Raw genomic sequence first — 16,348 nt, 5'->3', positions numbered from 1 at the left:
TTAAAAACATACTTTTTAAAATTAAGAGACCAAATTAAAATATTATATAAAATTAAAAGATTAAATATATATTTTAGTTTTCATTTAATGATAATTTTAAGGGGATAATAAATGCTTAGGAAATTCCGTTCTCATTTATAGTCTACCATCAAAGATTCCTTTTCCAATAACAGAGCTAAGCATTTAGAAATCTTGTGGGCTGTCTAGTCACAGGGCCTGAGGGTTCGATATCGTTGACCTTATTGGTAATGAGTTCTGACAACATATGTTTTCGCAATAAACATGTACGGTGCCTAATCTAAAATTTTATTTGATTTTTATTTTCATTTTAAATATAAAATCTCAATTTATTTTATTTTTCATATTTATATATATTTTTCAAAATAATCCTTCTAATAATGATAGTTCTAATCAATATACTTAATTAGTAAAAATATTTTAGGAAAGATAACATATATTTATTACAAATAACTAATTTAACTTCTTTTATTAATTTTCTTAAATTAATCAACTGACTCTTATAATTAAAATCAGAGATAACATCATAATAAAAATTACATTATAAAAAATATTTTATATTTAGGACAGAACTACGTTCATGTCTTGTACGGTTGTACTTACATTTAATCTGCATTGAATGATTCTTTTTTTTTTTTTTTCTTCCTTTTATCGCCATGAATATTTTTTTCTTTTGTTTTTTTGTGTCCCTGTTGAAAGTCACACCAAAACGGGGAAGTTTCAAATGAAATGAATCTGGAACTGGAATGGCCAGAGAAGAAAGCAAAAAGGTGAGAAAGAATGGAAAGTAACAAGAGACGGCCACTCCAAGGAAACAGTGCGTGTCTGTGTGTCCGTCATATAGTTGGTACGCGCGCGCACACACACCAATTTTAGTTACACCAACCACAAAAATCTTAAAATGAAAATTCTTGTAGCTTCTTTTCCTTTTGGTATATAATAACTTCCGCTTTGAATGAGAATTGATTCCTCTCGCCAACAAAAGAGGAGTTCGCTATAGAGCTTTTGCTTGAACGAGGCGATTGTCCCCTCTGCGAAATGGACGACCAAGTTGTCCAGCGCGTCTTCCATGAAGGAGGCCGCGACTACTATCAACAACAGCCTTCTACATCCTCATCTTCCTCCTCCATCCTTCAATCTCTCCCTCTCCATGTGGTATGCATTCTTTAAATTCACAAAAAATTTTCTTCCTATTCCTTCTCCCACTCATCACTGCCCTAATTATCAACTCTCGCAAATTGGATGAACGAAATTTTAGAGTTTGAACATTGGAATTCATGCCTGTAACTTAAATTTTAGAACTTGCTTAATTGTTGCAGAATTATATGCTTATAGCATGTGCATTAGTTGTAATTGAATCTCATCATCAAATGTGTCCTTCAACTTATTGTTAATAATCCATTTGTTTAGAATTTCATCTCTTCTGTGTGTATATGGATGATCTTATGCTTCATCAACCGCGTGAAAAGTGTTTTTTTTTTTTAACCCATTTGCAATTTCGCACAATCAGTTGCAAATATCAATGTTCGTGTTTTCTTGCCTGAGCGCTGATTCTTTGTTATATCCTAGTATTATGGGCTAACTGACTTATGAGAGAGATGCTACAACAGTATTTAGATTACAGCCGCATCATGTTAATATCTTAATGTCCATTTGCTGGTGGGACTGTAGAACTGTAGAAGAGAAAATGCAAGTAATTATTTAATGTAGTTGTCAATTCTCACGAACCTATGTCTTCTTTCATTTGCCTCTGGTTCCAAAATACCTAGTTGATTGTTAGTGTCAAATTGGATGGATGACTGGATGAAATTGTTGAATTTATAGGTTGTGCGTGTTTATCAAATTTTGGTATTATTATTTATGATTTTACATCAATTAACACGTCTTATGACTAAATAGTAACATTGGCCTGCTTGTAATTGTCATTTCATCACAATTCATAATTATCTTGTAAGTAAGAGAGAGTCGCTGACCTTTTAGTTTCAGCTTTTTTTGGGGCTATTAGTATTAATGTATTTTAATCTTTAATTGCCAATTTCTCATGATCCGAGAAATCTATCAAATGCATGACTACATTTTTGATAAACATTTTGCAGTCTTTTGATCATGGCTATTATTTGTTAGTAAAATCTATCCAAGAACTTCGAGAGAAAAAAGAGGGTCTTGTAACAGTTGGCATTGGTGGTCCTAGTGGTTCTGGTAAAACAAGGTAGTAATCTATGTTTTTGCTTCTTCTTAATTGTTATTGTGCTATATTAAGCTAAGCACGAATTTTGTGTCATGGTTCCCAAAGCTTAGCAGAGAAGGTGGCATCTGTTATTGGTTGCACTGTTATATCGATGGAGAATTATCGCAATGGCATTGATGAAGGGAATGATTTGGATTCTATAGACTTTGATGCCTTGGTCAAGAATCTTGAGGTTTGCATTTGTCTCTCTTCTTCAACACTGTAAAAAATTATGGTTTAGCCTTTTTGAATAACCGTGGTTCAGTAAATCCTCTGGTTTTATACTTTTCTTATTGTTCTTCTCAATGTTAACTCTTTAAATTATCAAAATAGTGTCTTCCTGAATTTTGGCTAGTATTAATACACACTAATGAAAATGGGGGAGGGGAAAAGGAAAGAAATACAAAGAGTAAAAATGGTAGCTGCTGAAGCCATACAAGTTATTGTCTGCTCCTGTTCTTTTTTATGGTGAAGATTCCATAGTATGGGCGAATCTAATATTTACTTTCTGGAACTAACTTATGGCTCTAACAAGAAAGCAAATGATTCGTACATGTAGTTATGTTTAAAGAAGCTACACAAACTCATATGTATACTAAATTGACATTCCTTATATGTTGCAATTAGGATTTGACCAAAGGAAATGATACACGGATTCCTGTGTTTGACTATCAACAAAAGAGACATGTTGGATATAAAGCAATAAAGAGTGCTTCGTCAGGGGTGGTAGGCCAGGCTGATTATGGTTTTGATTTTTGAGGGCAATTCTTGATTTTGCGAGGTTCACTTGTTTTTTGTTTATGGCTTCAGGTAGTAGTTGATGGCACATATGCTCTACATGCAAAACTGCGGTCTTTGCTAGATATTCGAGTTGCTGTGGTACTTACTCCTTTCTTTCCTTATTATCAGTTTTACAAGTTATGGTCACTAAATTGTTTTATGTTATTCTTATAAACCTTTGTTTAGATAGTTGGTTAGAAGATTTCAGTATTATGATTAATTTATATTTTCAACAAATCAGGTTGGTGGTGTTCATTTTAGCTTGCTTTCTAAAGTTCGCTATGATATTGGAGATTCTTGTTCGCTGGATTACCTTATTGACAGTATTTTCCCATTGTTTCGGAAGCACATTGAACCAGATCTTCATCATGCGCAGGTTGGTCTCTTTTCTTGTTCTTACGACCAAATTTCAATTCTCAGACTTTTTCCTTTTCTCCTTTTTATGGCAGATCAGAATTAATAACAGCTTCGTTTCATCATTTAGAGAAGCCATCTACAAGGTGAAATGCAGAAGCGAGGTGTGTCTAACATCCATAAATCACTACCATTATTTGCCTCTTATTTTATGTTGATACACCTCTATAATTATTTTTTATTGAGGAAATTAGCATACTTTATCGGTTTTCCTTTTCTTTTATACTTGTTTGTGTATCTTTTCTTCCTTCGTCCACTGGAGGTCAATTGACTTCTTAGATTTCATATCTCTTTGAGGCAGTTTGTACTTTTGGAACAAATGATATAACCTGTGTTGGAAGTGTAATTCATGTTGTAGAAGGGATGTATAACTTCAGAGTATAATACTCACTGGTACATCACCTAAGGAAAGTGGACCAGCCATTTATACGGAAACCTACAAGATTGCTGGTTATGGGTTATTTTGCACTTTAGATTGAAGGGCTAAATTGAAAGCATTTTAGATGTACTGCTATTGACTCGCACTTTAGATTGTTCATTCCAAGCTACCAATCTGTCAGTTGTTAGGCTTGGTATTAATTTTTGGTTGAAGATAGAATGGAAGGGCAGCATTGAAAGCATTTTAGTGATTGAAGGGCTAAATTGAAAGGAAAATCTGAGGAAGACAAAATGGAAAATGTTACTATTTCTAAGGGGCCAAGATATGATTTTCATCTCTTTTATATCTTTATTTCATCATTTTTTATCAGACCTAGAGTTTCAGAAGTATGATATGTAGAAGGTGAAATTGAAAATGCACTTGCTCTGCAGGGCATTAGGTTTAATGGAAAAAAGATGAAGAAAAATGAAATGAGAGATGGGTCCCCCAGCATGGTAAAGAATAGAGGCTCCCTATTTCTATGGTTTTCCTCTCTTTTGTTTCTTCGTCTCATCATTTGTGATTAGATCTAATGTTTCAGAAGTCAAATTTCATTAGTTATGTGGATTCTTTCTTTTGTCATTGGTGTTTTCCTATATTTTGTGAAGATATTAGTTGTGTTTGGGCCGCTTAGCATCCATTGATCAGTATAGCCTGTGGACCTTTGCCACAGGATCTTGTGTAGATTAATAGAATGATTGTTACATGCGACATAGCATCTTCTTTGTTATGCACATTATTTGTGCTATACAGTAAGCAGGGTGATATTCAACTGCACACAATTTGAATTTGTCCAAGTGTGAAGATTAGCACTATAATATGGAATTTCTAGCTACTTACGAAGTTCTATTTTTTTCTGACAGTCTCCTGATGGACATTTGGGTTCTTCCTTTCAACAAGATGAAGCACAAACAGACAAGTGAGTGGCTGCTATTCTACCCATCTTAATTCATTTTTCATGAGAATTATTATTTAGAATGCAAAATATATTTATCAGAAACTATATTTTCAGTTTAGTTGAGATATGCGCTTGCACATGTATATTATTTGCCAATAGCTATTCATTAATATTTTGAATTCTAAATAACTGTACTAAAAACTTGTGCTTCCAGTTGTATAGAGATGTATCTTAGACCTCCTTCAGCTAGTGAAGAAGCAACAATCAATGATTGGATCAAGGTGCGGCAATCTGGAATTAGATATTATCTTTCCCTTGGTGATCAGAGGATTGTTGACAAAAATTTCATTATCAGACCAAAGGCTGAGTTTGAGGTGTGAATTAGTTCGAAGTGTTCTTCATTTACTCTTTGGTTTTTCTTTTCATGATGACATTATATCAAACAGCATGGGTTAGGATGTAAGTCTTGTTTTCAGAATTTAGTTAAAGGATATATTACTAAAGGTCTGAGAAAAAATGCGAAGAGGCTGTGGAATTTGACCAATATATTGCAACAGAGTCCATAATCTCATACTTTTTTGCATTATAAAATCACTGGCTTTTGGATGCATTTTCACTTGCATTTGGCCCTGAGGACATGCCTTATCCTTCAAAAATTGTGTTCCTCACCAAGAACCTGCAGCAAAAATAGTTTATATCTGTTTCCTATTCTATAAAATACGTTTGAGGTTAACAGCGGTACATCTAAATATTGCAAATAAAATTGCTTTTTTACTATGAAGAGAATTTATTTTTGTCAATAAAGCAGCTTTCTTGGAAATATCTGTTCTCCCTCACAAGCCTTATTGGAAAAATATAATAAGCTGCAACCAACCTTCTATTCGTCTTCCTTCTGCTGTCATAATTCTTAAGTGAGGTGTGTCACAGTTTATGGTGTAACCAAGAAAAATTTATTGTGAAATAAACAAATGCTTTAACTGTCAGTATTACATAACTGTTGAAATTAAAGTAACTGTGGTTGCTTCTGCTTCATATAACCAAGAAGTAGGTTAGCTCTGTCCCTGTTGATTTCACTCTTCCAAAACTTTTCGGAAGTCATCCTTTGATGAAACGTTTCTTTCAAGGGCAAAAAGCTTTTCAAATATATGCTTTTGGAGGGTTTTTGTTTTTGTCACAGTCAGAATATTTAATGGGCTTTTCTTGAAACATTTATTCGCCTAGCAGCCTGCAATTTTGAGCTCAAAGGAATGGCATCTCTGGTTTTTTGGATACTGCATCTCTTTTCCTTTTCTGTTTTATATGTCTTTATCACAGAAACTGAAATCACACATTGCAGACAGGTGTTTTTCTTGTTGTATGTAGGTGAAAATATTGTGATTCTAGAAGCTTAAGATTTCTGCTCCTGCTTTGAATTTAAAGCACCAGCTTTATGTTGTTGAAACAGGTTGGGCGAATGACATTAGGGGGGCTGCTTGCTCTGGGTTACTCTGTTGTCGTTAGCTATAAGCGTGCATCTACAACAGTCACTAATGGCAATGTTTCTGTGTCTTTTGAAACCATTGATGCTCTGGGTGAGACGTACATGGTGCTGAGGGGAACAAATAGGAAAGTATGAATTATTTTCTTGCCTCTTTAGTTTATTTTTCTTTTCAGTATCAGAATGAACCTTCTAAAGCACATCAAGTCCTTACTTTTTAGTGATTTTGCTTGCTTGTTTTGTGTTAATTTAATGAATAAGATTATGCTTATATTGTACTCATATCTGGTTGCCAACTGTAATATGTCAAAACTGTTAGTTCTTCACTTTGTCTTTGAAAAATACAATTGATAACTTTTATGATTCATTAAGAAAATCACGTGATATGGGAAAAAATATATATATTAATATATCTGTGTGTAATTGACAATTGGTGAGGTTAGACACACTTATACCTCTTGATATCCATCTGGAGGAATTGATTTACGGTTATAGAACTATCGAATTCGAAATAACTACATGTTGATTTTACTTGCCACTGACAACAATAATTATGTAGTTGAGTAGTCGATAGTATCTTTATTTTTGAAATTCTATAGCATGTTAATTATATGATATTTGATGAGGTGCCAAACTATGCTGGATTAACATTCAATTTTGAGGTTGATATTCATTAATAGACTCATGCTTCAGAGAATTATTCAATAATTTGAGACTTATTTTGATTAATATTGGTGTCAGTTGATACCTCCTTAGATATTCATGTGCTTCAAGGACCGTTTTGACTAAAAACCTTAACTAGTGGAATGAAAATCTTCTAATGTCTAATATGCTCCTTACATGGAAGGCCCTTGGGCTCAACATTTGGACAAATTACAAGCCCATGAGGTGCTGAAACTTAAATTTTAACTAAGAGAATTGGGACGGCAAGGATCAAATTCATAATCATTTGGTCGTAGAGGCCGCACACTTATATAGTGATATTCTGAAAATAAAGTGTCTCCTATGATTGTGAACATTTTGTTTTCAGCATTGGCTGTTCCTTGGCTGTTTTAGGTTGTCTAACAAATAGGTCTTTAGTTTTTAATTGAGTAGTATCAATCTTGCCACATAAGCATAAATCATGATCTGCAATTTGAGTATCACCAGTTAAGAGTAAAATACTTTTTGGTAAGAATCATGTGGCATCTGGTACTATTGATAAATCCAGATTTGAATTGGGTTAAATCCCAAATTGGGTTATACCATAGCTTTTTCCATTCACAAGGCTTCCAGTGTAACTGAAGGTAAATTTCCTTTATGAGGATTTGGTCCGAAATTTCTATGATTTTGGTTATGTCAACTGGATCGCAAAAAGACTAGGCTCGATGAGTTTGAATTGGTACTCCTTCCACTGTGTATTATATTACTATTGATCGCAAAAACATGAATAGGTTGTTTTCATATTGTGTGCTAGCACTTGGGTGATCATATTCCTTTTATATTGGCAATATTTTAACCTACTCATCAGAAAGAAGGGATTTTTTCTTCTTGCAGACAGTTGGAACAGAAGCATTAAAGATGGGGGTGTGTGGCCCTTGGATCACCAAGTCATACCTGGAAATGATTCTTGAGAGAAAAGGCAGGGTTTTATAATCTATTCATGTTTATGATAATATATTTCCTGTATTTATTTTTTAATGTGTTGGGGATCACTTGGAGTTTGTGTTGTGAGAGCAACTGCGGTCAGTTATCTGCTGTTCTTATATTGTTTATCATCAATCGATTATTTTAATCAACAAGAAAATGAAAGCACAGTTTTCCGTTGTTGCTCTTGTTTAACATCAATTTTTGTAGCAGTTATGTCTCCTCAATTTGCATGCAGGTGTACCTCGTCTCAGTACACCACCACTTGTGTCTAATACACCTGGGTCTGGTAATCAAGAAAGAGAAATTGTTGCACCAAAGCCAATTCGAGTTACCCCTGACCTTGTAACTGGAATTGAGGAATTGTCGCAGCCATGGACTCGATCCCCGAGAAAGTCCAAAATGGAACCTGTCATAGCAACTTGGCGTTTTATATCTTCAGATTCATCTAGCACTGACAACACAGCACTAGGTATTTTTCTTTAAATCGGCGAATATATCCTAAACTTTTCCTTCTATTTTGTTGAATAAAGTTCTGCACATCTACACAAGACTTTTTATACTGAGACTTCTGTCATGAAGCAACCACAGATCCTTCATCTTTCAGGGATACTATGAGGCTTGCTCCAATGCCTGATTCCTATGACCTGGATAGGGGATTGCTTTTGGCCGTTCAAGCAATACAGGTGAGGAATAAAATTGTTTCCAAGCATCACATTTTGAAGATGAGTGTTCAATAAAACAATTCGCATTTATGGGTTTGATTGAATCCGTTCTCCCTAATTGTTGCTGTTCCAGGCTTTGTTGGAGAAGAAAGGAGTTCCAGTCATAGTTGGAATTGGTAATACAAGATGTTTTCTGATACCTGTCTCTGCATGTGTGTGCATAACTAATCTGCCCTTACACACATATGCATATTTTTCTGGATATATGTGGCTATCTTCCTCTCACAGTGGAGGGGTTGGGTGTTGGATGTGGTGCATTTATGGTAGTTCCACACACATGATGAACATTTCTCTTATTCTTTTTGTTGTATTGAATTATGATGCAGAAACATGTTTCATTTGGCAATAACATATGATGTGCAACTAGTTATCTGCTAAGAGTTAAAAGCTACCAACAACTAAAGAACATGCAATCTAAGGAAAAATGTGGATAAAGTGGGGACTGTCAAAATAGACAGGTCATATCATATAAGTCTTTCAAGCCTTTTTGGTGAAGTCATGCAAGTTTTAAATAAAATGAATACTTAATAAACGAATAGTCTAAGGCCAGGTTAGGATTATGGGATATTGGGTGAGCTCTTGAGAATCAAACTCTCTTATTGCAGCAGATGCCTTATATATATTTAATCTAGGAAAGTTACCAGTTGTTTATATTAAACTCCAGCTGCCCAGAATGCATGCTTGGTGCAAGTTGAAATATAGACTAGATGCTGAGAAGGTTCAGATATGAAGATGATAATTTTCTTAATTTTTATAGAAATGATAATTTTAGTGTTGAAGTCATGAATTTTCATGTTCGTGAACTGTTCTATGTTGCATACTAGTTCTCATCCATTCTCTTCCGCTTTTAGTGCTCAAATTGTTGAGATATAGACTAGATGCTGAGAAGGTTCAGATATGAAGATGATAATTTTCTTAATTTTTTATAGAAATGATTATTTTAGTATTAAAGTCATGAATTTTCATGTGCGTGAACTGTTCTATGTTGCATACTAGTTCTCATCTATTATCTTCCACTTTTAGTGCCCCAATTTTTTCGATCTGAGAATATTCTTTTAGTTACAGGGTGTTCAATGAATAGTGGAAAAATAAATTGTTTCCATTTTCTTTGCTCATAATTAATTAATTATAGTGTTACTGTGATGTGAAACAAGGAGGGAAGGGGAAAGGAGAGAAAAAAGGAGGAGGAGGGACAGCAAGAAAGGAGGGATGTATAATCTATAGATGAATTGTTTGAATTGAGGTAGAAGAAACAGACGAATATATATATATATATATATATATATATAAACTCAGAATACTCAAACATTTATTCAATTCATCACTCTTAAATGGCTGATTAATAGAGTCCTAACTCTAACCTAATCCTAGTTAAAATATATTATCCTAGAAGATATGATAATATTTTATTGACATAAAATATCATCTAAGTCCTAGATAAAATAAAATAAAATAATGCAAAATAATTTAAATCCTAATACAAAAAATGTAAAAGATAATTCTTAGAAACAAATAATCCTAATGAGAAAATAATCTAAAATTACCCATATTCCATCATATTGTCTTCTTTTTTTTTTTTTTGGTAATTTTGTTTTCCAACTGAAAAGTATAGATTTTATGAATAACGGATAGTTAACTCATTGCATTCTCACATATACATACACAGGAGTGGGCGTGCTCTGTAATTTTATCTATTTTCTTCTTAGTTTCCAAATTAACAATAGTTGTGAGATCAAATTTGTGAAGAATCCATCTGCTGTAGTTCAGCAAAAAGATTAACCTAGGCGATTGTGTATGCTGATATTGCTGCAGGAGGTCCAAGTGGGTCTGGAAAGACTAGTTTGGCCCATAAAATGGCAAATATCATTGGTTGTGAGGTAGTTTCTCTGGAAAGCTATTATAAACGAGTAAAGGATTTTAAATACGATAACTTCAGCTCACTTGATCTGGCTTTGTTATCAAAGGTAAGGGCATTAAGTTGACTATATTAAGTTTATTGCATCACTCCATTTTTTTATGGCTGATGAATATTGTACCTTCATATCTACATTTTGTGAACTCCATGAGCAATAAAACATTTCCCTATGTTGGTTCATTTTCTTTTTAAAAGTAGACAGTTCCGGTCGTTTGTTCCTTTCTGGGATTCCAAAGGTGTGATTGGTTAAGAACTTTTTAGTGCATCACTTGCATGGCCATGCAAAAATGAGTGTCTTCACAGACAAACCTCCTCCAGTTCATTCTCCTGCCTCAATTATTTGGAGCAAAGACATGCTGGTCTATAAGAAGCATTGCCCAGAAAATTATGTCTGTTTTTGTGGCTAGGGTGGTCCTTGCAGACATTTAAGAAGTGTAGATGCTCTTTCTATTCTCCAAAACTCAAACATGATTTTGTGTTGCTATTTGGTAACACACATGTTAATGTTGATCTTTTTAACTATGAGTTGATTGCTTCTGAACACTTTTAATTAGTTTTGGCTACAGATTTTGTGGATAAAATGGTGTTATTGTTTGCTTGTCTCTTGAAACAGTTATAATTATCATTTCATTACATGGCAGTCATGTTTTTCATTACTTAAGGCTTTTTGTTACTCAAATGGTGTTATGGCTTGGCCCAAAAAATGTTACGGTTATTACTTTTAGCTTTAAATTATGAAATAGTCTGCAGATACTGAGTTGATATTTAAAGTTTGCAGCCATATTACTTCTCAATGCTTTCCTTTAATTTAACTCATGATTTTGTTAGCAACTTATCGTTCATATTATTGAGTTCCTTCCAGAATATTGATGACATACGAAATGTTCGGAGAACAAAAGTTCCTATATTTGACCTGGAAAGTGGTGCTCGGAGTGGCTTCAAGGAACTTGAAGTTTCTGAAGATTGTGGAGTGGTTAGTCATAATAAATTGTACTCCTCCGGTCCTAAATGTAAGACTCATTTTGTAATATAAATGGATCTTACATTTAGGACTGGAGGAGTATATGTTTTCTGCATTACAGCCTTTGCTTTTAATCTATGAAGTAGATAGGGACAAAGATTGTCCTGTCCTGTATACATGAAAACCTGCTGTGGCATATTTCAGTCGTCAGTGTCAATTAGAGTGTCTGATATGCTCCACACACACACACACACACAAAAGTCCTTTCTTAAAGCAACCTGAAACTAGTTAGTTCAATTCTATATCAGTTATATATTGAATTTTGTCGATACACGCATGCACCTGTGGCTGTGCCTCTATACATATGGAAGTTGATTTTGAGCGTTGTGCTGTTCTAGAAATGGACACAGTAATGGGCTGGTGCAGTAACTGGGCTAGCCCTTTCTGGCAATATGCACTATCTCCCCATGGTTACCATGGCTACTCTAGAGTTAAAAAATGGTAGCAGAATGTAACTGTCATAACTTGCAAGCTTTCCTATAATGAACTCTACTTACTGGAAGGCATGAACACCCTTGGTCTGGTTTAGGGAGCCCGTGCTGGAATTGATCATTACGCATTTAGAAGTCTGTTTACACTCCATAGTAATTTCTTTCCGTTTCTGGTTTCTTTAGAACCCACGACCATCAGAAAAGTGCAGCATAGATATGGATAGAATAATAAATCCCTAACTTGAATATCTGATGTATTCTAGTTTGTATGTCTTTACCAATTATTCTTGTGGATTCCTTAGAGTGGTGTTTGTCTTGACCAGATTATATTTGAAGGGGTTTATGCTTTGCATCCTGATATCCGAAAATCTCTTGACCTGTGGATTGCTGTGGTAAGAATGGGTTTCCTTAACCTCTGAATGCTCTGTCTTTTTGAAATACTAATTCAGTTTTGTCAATTCAAGGAAGCCTGTGAAATAAGTTATTTCCTCTTTGCTCGTTTGTTTGAAACAGGTAGGAGGTGTTCATTCACATTTGATATCTCGAGTTCAAAGGGATAAGGGTAGAGTGGGATATTTTATGTCCCAAAATGAGATTATGATGACAGTATTTCCCATGTTCCAGCAGCACATTGAACCACATCTTGTCCATGCACATGTCAGTGGATAGTATGCTTTCTGTTTATTATTTCTTTAGAATATAAGTGTTGATACTTTTTTGCTCATGTCCATTATCCCTTGATTTAATCTTTTAATTTTTCCCGCCACCGTAATCCCTTTTATTGTGATAGTGTCTTTAACCTTTGTAGATGATGTTTTCTTTTTTCATAAACTGATGTGTTGGACATAATTTCTTTTTACTATTAAGTTTGTTTTTTAAAACCTGTGGAAGCCACGTTTATTGTTTCTCTCTCTGCAGCTTAAGATAAGAAATGACTTTGACCCTGTTCTTTCCCCTGAGAGTTCATTGTTTGTATTGAAAAGTAATAAAAAGGTAAGAGCTTGATCTGTATTTTTAAGTTGTATTAAATACAGAAATTTTTTTCATTATAGTTACTGAGCATCACAATTGAAAACAGGTTGCTTATCAAGATATTCTTATGATTCTTGATCCAGCAAAATTTTGCAGTTCTGTTCAGAAGTTCATTGATATATATTTAAAGCTTCCCGGGATCCCCTCTAATGGACAGTTGACCGAGGGTGATTGTATAAGGGTCAGAATATGTGAAGGAAAATTTGCTTTGTTGATACGTGAGGTTGGAACCAGCCCCCTACACCCCAAAAAAAATTCCCTATTTACCATCTCCATAAGTTCCTTACTGATACCAGCACATGTTTACAGTTATATTTATCACCTCCCAATGCATCTTTCCGCTTATGCTTGATTAGTAATTTTATCCTATTATCTTGCATTTGTCAGCCTATTAGAGAAGGAAACTTCATCATTCAACCGAAAGTGGATTTTGATATTGGCATTAGTACGGTTGCAGGTCTTCTCAATCTGGGGTAAGCCCACATTTTAACTTTTAAGAAATAGGCAACCCTCTCCTAGAATCTGATTAGAAGATCATGCAGAATTTCTGAATATTGAGATTAGACTCAATTTTTTATTGCTGCTATACAATAATATTTATTGATATCCAATTGAATGGACATTTAAGTAACGAATTTGACCATAGCAAGATGTCCGGCTACTGATATTTGCAAATCCATTCTGTCAGAGTTACGGTACTCCTGAATTATGGTTGAGGTAATAGTCTGCACCTTTTTTTTTTCCTTTCAGGTATCAGGCAGTAGCTTATATTGAAGCATCTGCGTTCATTTACCAGGATGGAAAGGTAACCTAATTTATTCTATAATCCTTATTTGACTGAGAATATGCCTATTTGAGTAGAAATTACATGCCTGACATAAATTTTGTTCCAGTTCTCCCTCCCTCTCCTCCTCTCCAAATCTGAGCTTGACTAATTTCAATGCTGAGATCCAAACACTCTTTTGCAACTGGATCTTTGCTTTGTTGTCTATTGTCATATAAACTCTCGAATTGTCAACCACATCTAATAGCACTCTTAATGACACATCAAAAGTGAAGCCCTGCGTATTTGAGTACTCTCTTTCAAATTTTGCAATCAGTTATACAACTCAAGAGATATCGATATTTAGTTATTTTTAGCTGGAGTCTGTGAGGGGAACAAAATTCTTGTATTTGTCATCAGTAAGGCAGCATAAGAGATATCTGTAGTCAATTATCCTTAACCGGCGTCTGAGAAGAAAATTTTCACATGCTAGGCCTTAATCTTCAACGTAAAGCTAAATGCTTGAATAATACTTGAATACCAGCAAGGTCAGGCACAGTTGGCGGGTAGCTGGGCCTCTTAAGCAGTGTTTTCAAGGGTTTGATCCCTATTTATGTGTATGAAAAATACTTTGTTGGAAGAGGCAAAACACACTTTTTACATCTCAAAAAAGATTCGTCTTTAGCTATCAATTAAGGGTGGTGTACCCCCAAAAAAAAAAAAAAACTTAAATATTCTTAACGCACATTTAATACTTGATGTGAGAATGGTGTTGGCAAAAACATGGACACGTCGTATGTGTCATATGTTCATTCATGGTGAATCAGTCAAATTAGGTGTACTTGCTATATGCCAAGCATGTATTTGCTGATGAGCAAACATTAGCCTACAAATACAAATTAATCGTTGGTTGGCAATGATGCTGCATCACTTCCTGCCTTATCTTTCTTGCGATCCCTGACGTTTGTATTTTATTTACTTGGGCTATTTTAACAGTATCAAGCATGAGGATAACTAGTTGGCTAAAGGATTTCTGTCCATTTCCTAATCAATCAAGTTATAAACTCTTTTAAAAGATTGTCCTTTCCTGCTTTCAGATTCTGATTGAGGTTGACCATCTACAAGATGTCTCCGGTCCATACATTCAGATTAAGGGTGTTGATAAGGATGCTGTTGCAGCAGCTGGTTCAATGCTTAAATTGGATGGTTCATATACTACTAAAGTATTGACTTTTTAGCTGTTTCCCCATTTAAATTGTTTTGTTTTCTGTTGGACTTCAGCTAAGTAGCATAGCTGCTTAACTATTTCTCTATTGTAGTTGACATATCGTTATTTTTTTTTAGAGTTATCTTCAAATAATTTTGGAAAACCTACCTGCACTGGAAAGAACTTTTGGTGGCATCCACTCTCAGCAATCTGCGAGGATGCAAGAAATTGTTGAGTTTATTCAATCTCAGGTATCTCTTGCTCTTTGGATGGTTATTTTATCTGGCTTTCAGGACTTCATAATGTTATTCCTACTTAAAATGTGCAAACACTTGAAACAGAGATTGCCATTGTGATACTTCAGAGTTGAATGAAACTTTAACACCGCATGCGAAAGCATGATATCCAACTCAGCTGATTAGTTATTGGACTAGATGTTTTACTAGAAGATGCTAGAGCCTCTTTAAATCATAAATTATTTTATTCTAATTTTTCATTTGATACAAAACTATAAAGAATTATGATATCCAGCTTAGTCTCCAAATAAGATATACTATATGATTTAATGGTATCGACATAGATTGCGGGGTTTACAATGTATGAAACTAACTCCTCAAATTCTTTATATGCTAATATAACAACCACACTGAGAAACTTGTATTCTTTACCTTGGGGTTGCACTACAACTCCACAAGATCTCATTCACCTAGAAGACTTTCTAAATTCTAAATATATCTTCACTCTATCTAAGAGCTCAAATAAGAATCAACCAGACTCTTAATTGGCTGTGCGTACAGAACTTTGTTTGTATTTGTGAGTGGAAGCCTGGAATTTGAGACAAATATGTATACATGTATTTGCACATATAGTTAGTTATAAACACACTCGAATGAACAGGGAAGCAGCTTAGCATCAGAATGCTCACCAAGAAGAGTGGCGTCCCCAATGGAAGGGATTATCGAGGAGATGCAATCCAGGATTAGAAGGCTAGAACGGTGGCTTGCTGTAAATACGGTATTCTCAACACCCCCTCCCCCCCAAAAAAAAAAAAATTGCATGCTGATTCTGAATTCACCATGACTTCCTCATTTTTACTCCTCTTTTTTTTTTTTTTTTTTGTGGTTTGAGAAGGTTTTATGGACATTTCTGATGTCTGCTCTCGTGGGTTATTCACTATATCAAAGGAAGCGTCAATGATACTCTCAAAATACAATACGGGGCTCAAAAGTCTTAGAAGTGACAAGTTCATTTTTTTCTTGGCTCGACAGAAGTGGCAAGTTCATAGAAGCTAACAAGTCACTAATCCCTTGCCACAGATTTTGTAAGACTTTCCCAATTTAGTTAGGAGAAGGAGTTACATGGTGTTAAAAGGGCATTGTAAATTGAGTACTTTATA

The 16,348-nt window shown here is 34.6% G+C and overlaps 1 protein-coding gene across 3 annotated transcripts; it reads left to right on the top strand.

The window, feature by feature from the left end:
* The first annotated feature begins 819 nt into the window (after nt 1-819).
* Nucleotides 820-16,285, top strand: LOC114717930 (uncharacterized). 3 transcript variants are annotated; one of them, XM_028903164.1, is made up of 26 exons: nt 820-1,173; nt 2,115-2,227; nt 2,312-2,438; nt 2,873-2,971; nt 3,056-3,124; nt 3,267-3,401; nt 3,475-3,543; nt 4,721-4,776; nt 4,970-5,129; nt 6,200-6,364; nt 7,769-7,853; nt 8,097-8,330; nt 8,450-8,544; nt 8,657-8,699; nt 10,396-10,547; nt 11,361-11,471; nt 12,274-12,342; nt 12,464-12,607; nt 12,869-12,943; nt 13,029-13,205; nt 13,370-13,455; nt 13,733-13,787; nt 14,843-14,968; nt 15,090-15,203; nt 15,850-15,966; nt 16,084-16,285. In XM_028903164.1, the coding sequence occupies exons 1-26, from the start codon at nt 1,057-1,059 to the stop codon at nt 16,147-16,149; spliced, it is 2,859 nt and encodes a 952-aa protein (XP_028758997.1). In that variant the 5' UTR covers nt 820-1,056; the 3' UTR covers nt 16,150-16,285. The 3 variants fall into 3 exon arrangements, with proteins under 3 accessions (XP_028758997.1, XP_028758998.1, XP_028758999.1); XM_028903165.1 differs by having other exon boundaries at nt 1,060-1,173; nt 2,143-2,227; XM_028903166.1 differs by having other exon boundaries at nt 1,094-1,173; nt 2,143-2,227; nt 3,480-3,543.
* Nucleotides 16,286-16,348: the final 63 nt, after the last annotated feature.

The sequence above is a fragment of the Neltuma alba genome, unplaced genomic scaffold (assembly GCF_004799145.2).
Source record: "Neltuma alba isolate B1F8T4 unplaced genomic scaffold, ASM479914v2 tig00011783_pilon, whole genome shotgun sequence".
NCBI classification, from domain to species: Eukaryota; Viridiplantae; Streptophyta; class Magnoliopsida; order Fabales; family Fabaceae; genus Neltuma; species Neltuma alba.
Note: the sequence above shows the minus strand (reverse complement) of the source record. Positions and strands in the feature narration are given on the sequence as shown.

What these genes read in the sequence shown, in the direction of transcription:
- LOC114717930 (XM_028903164.1), top strand. Translation starts at nt 1,057, where the DNA reads ATGGACGACCAAGTTGTCCAGCGCGTCTTCCATGAAGGAGGCCGCGAC. An exon ending in AATCTCTCCCTCTCCATGTG is followed by an intron (nt 1,174 to 2,114) that starts GTATGCATTCTT and finishes AACATTTTGCAG; the next exon opens with TCTTTTGATCATGGCTATTA. An exon ending in ATCTGGCTTTGTTATCAAAG is followed by an intron (nt 10,548 to 11,360) that starts GTAAGGGCATTA and finishes AGTTCCTTCCAG; the next exon opens with AATATTGATGACATACGAAA.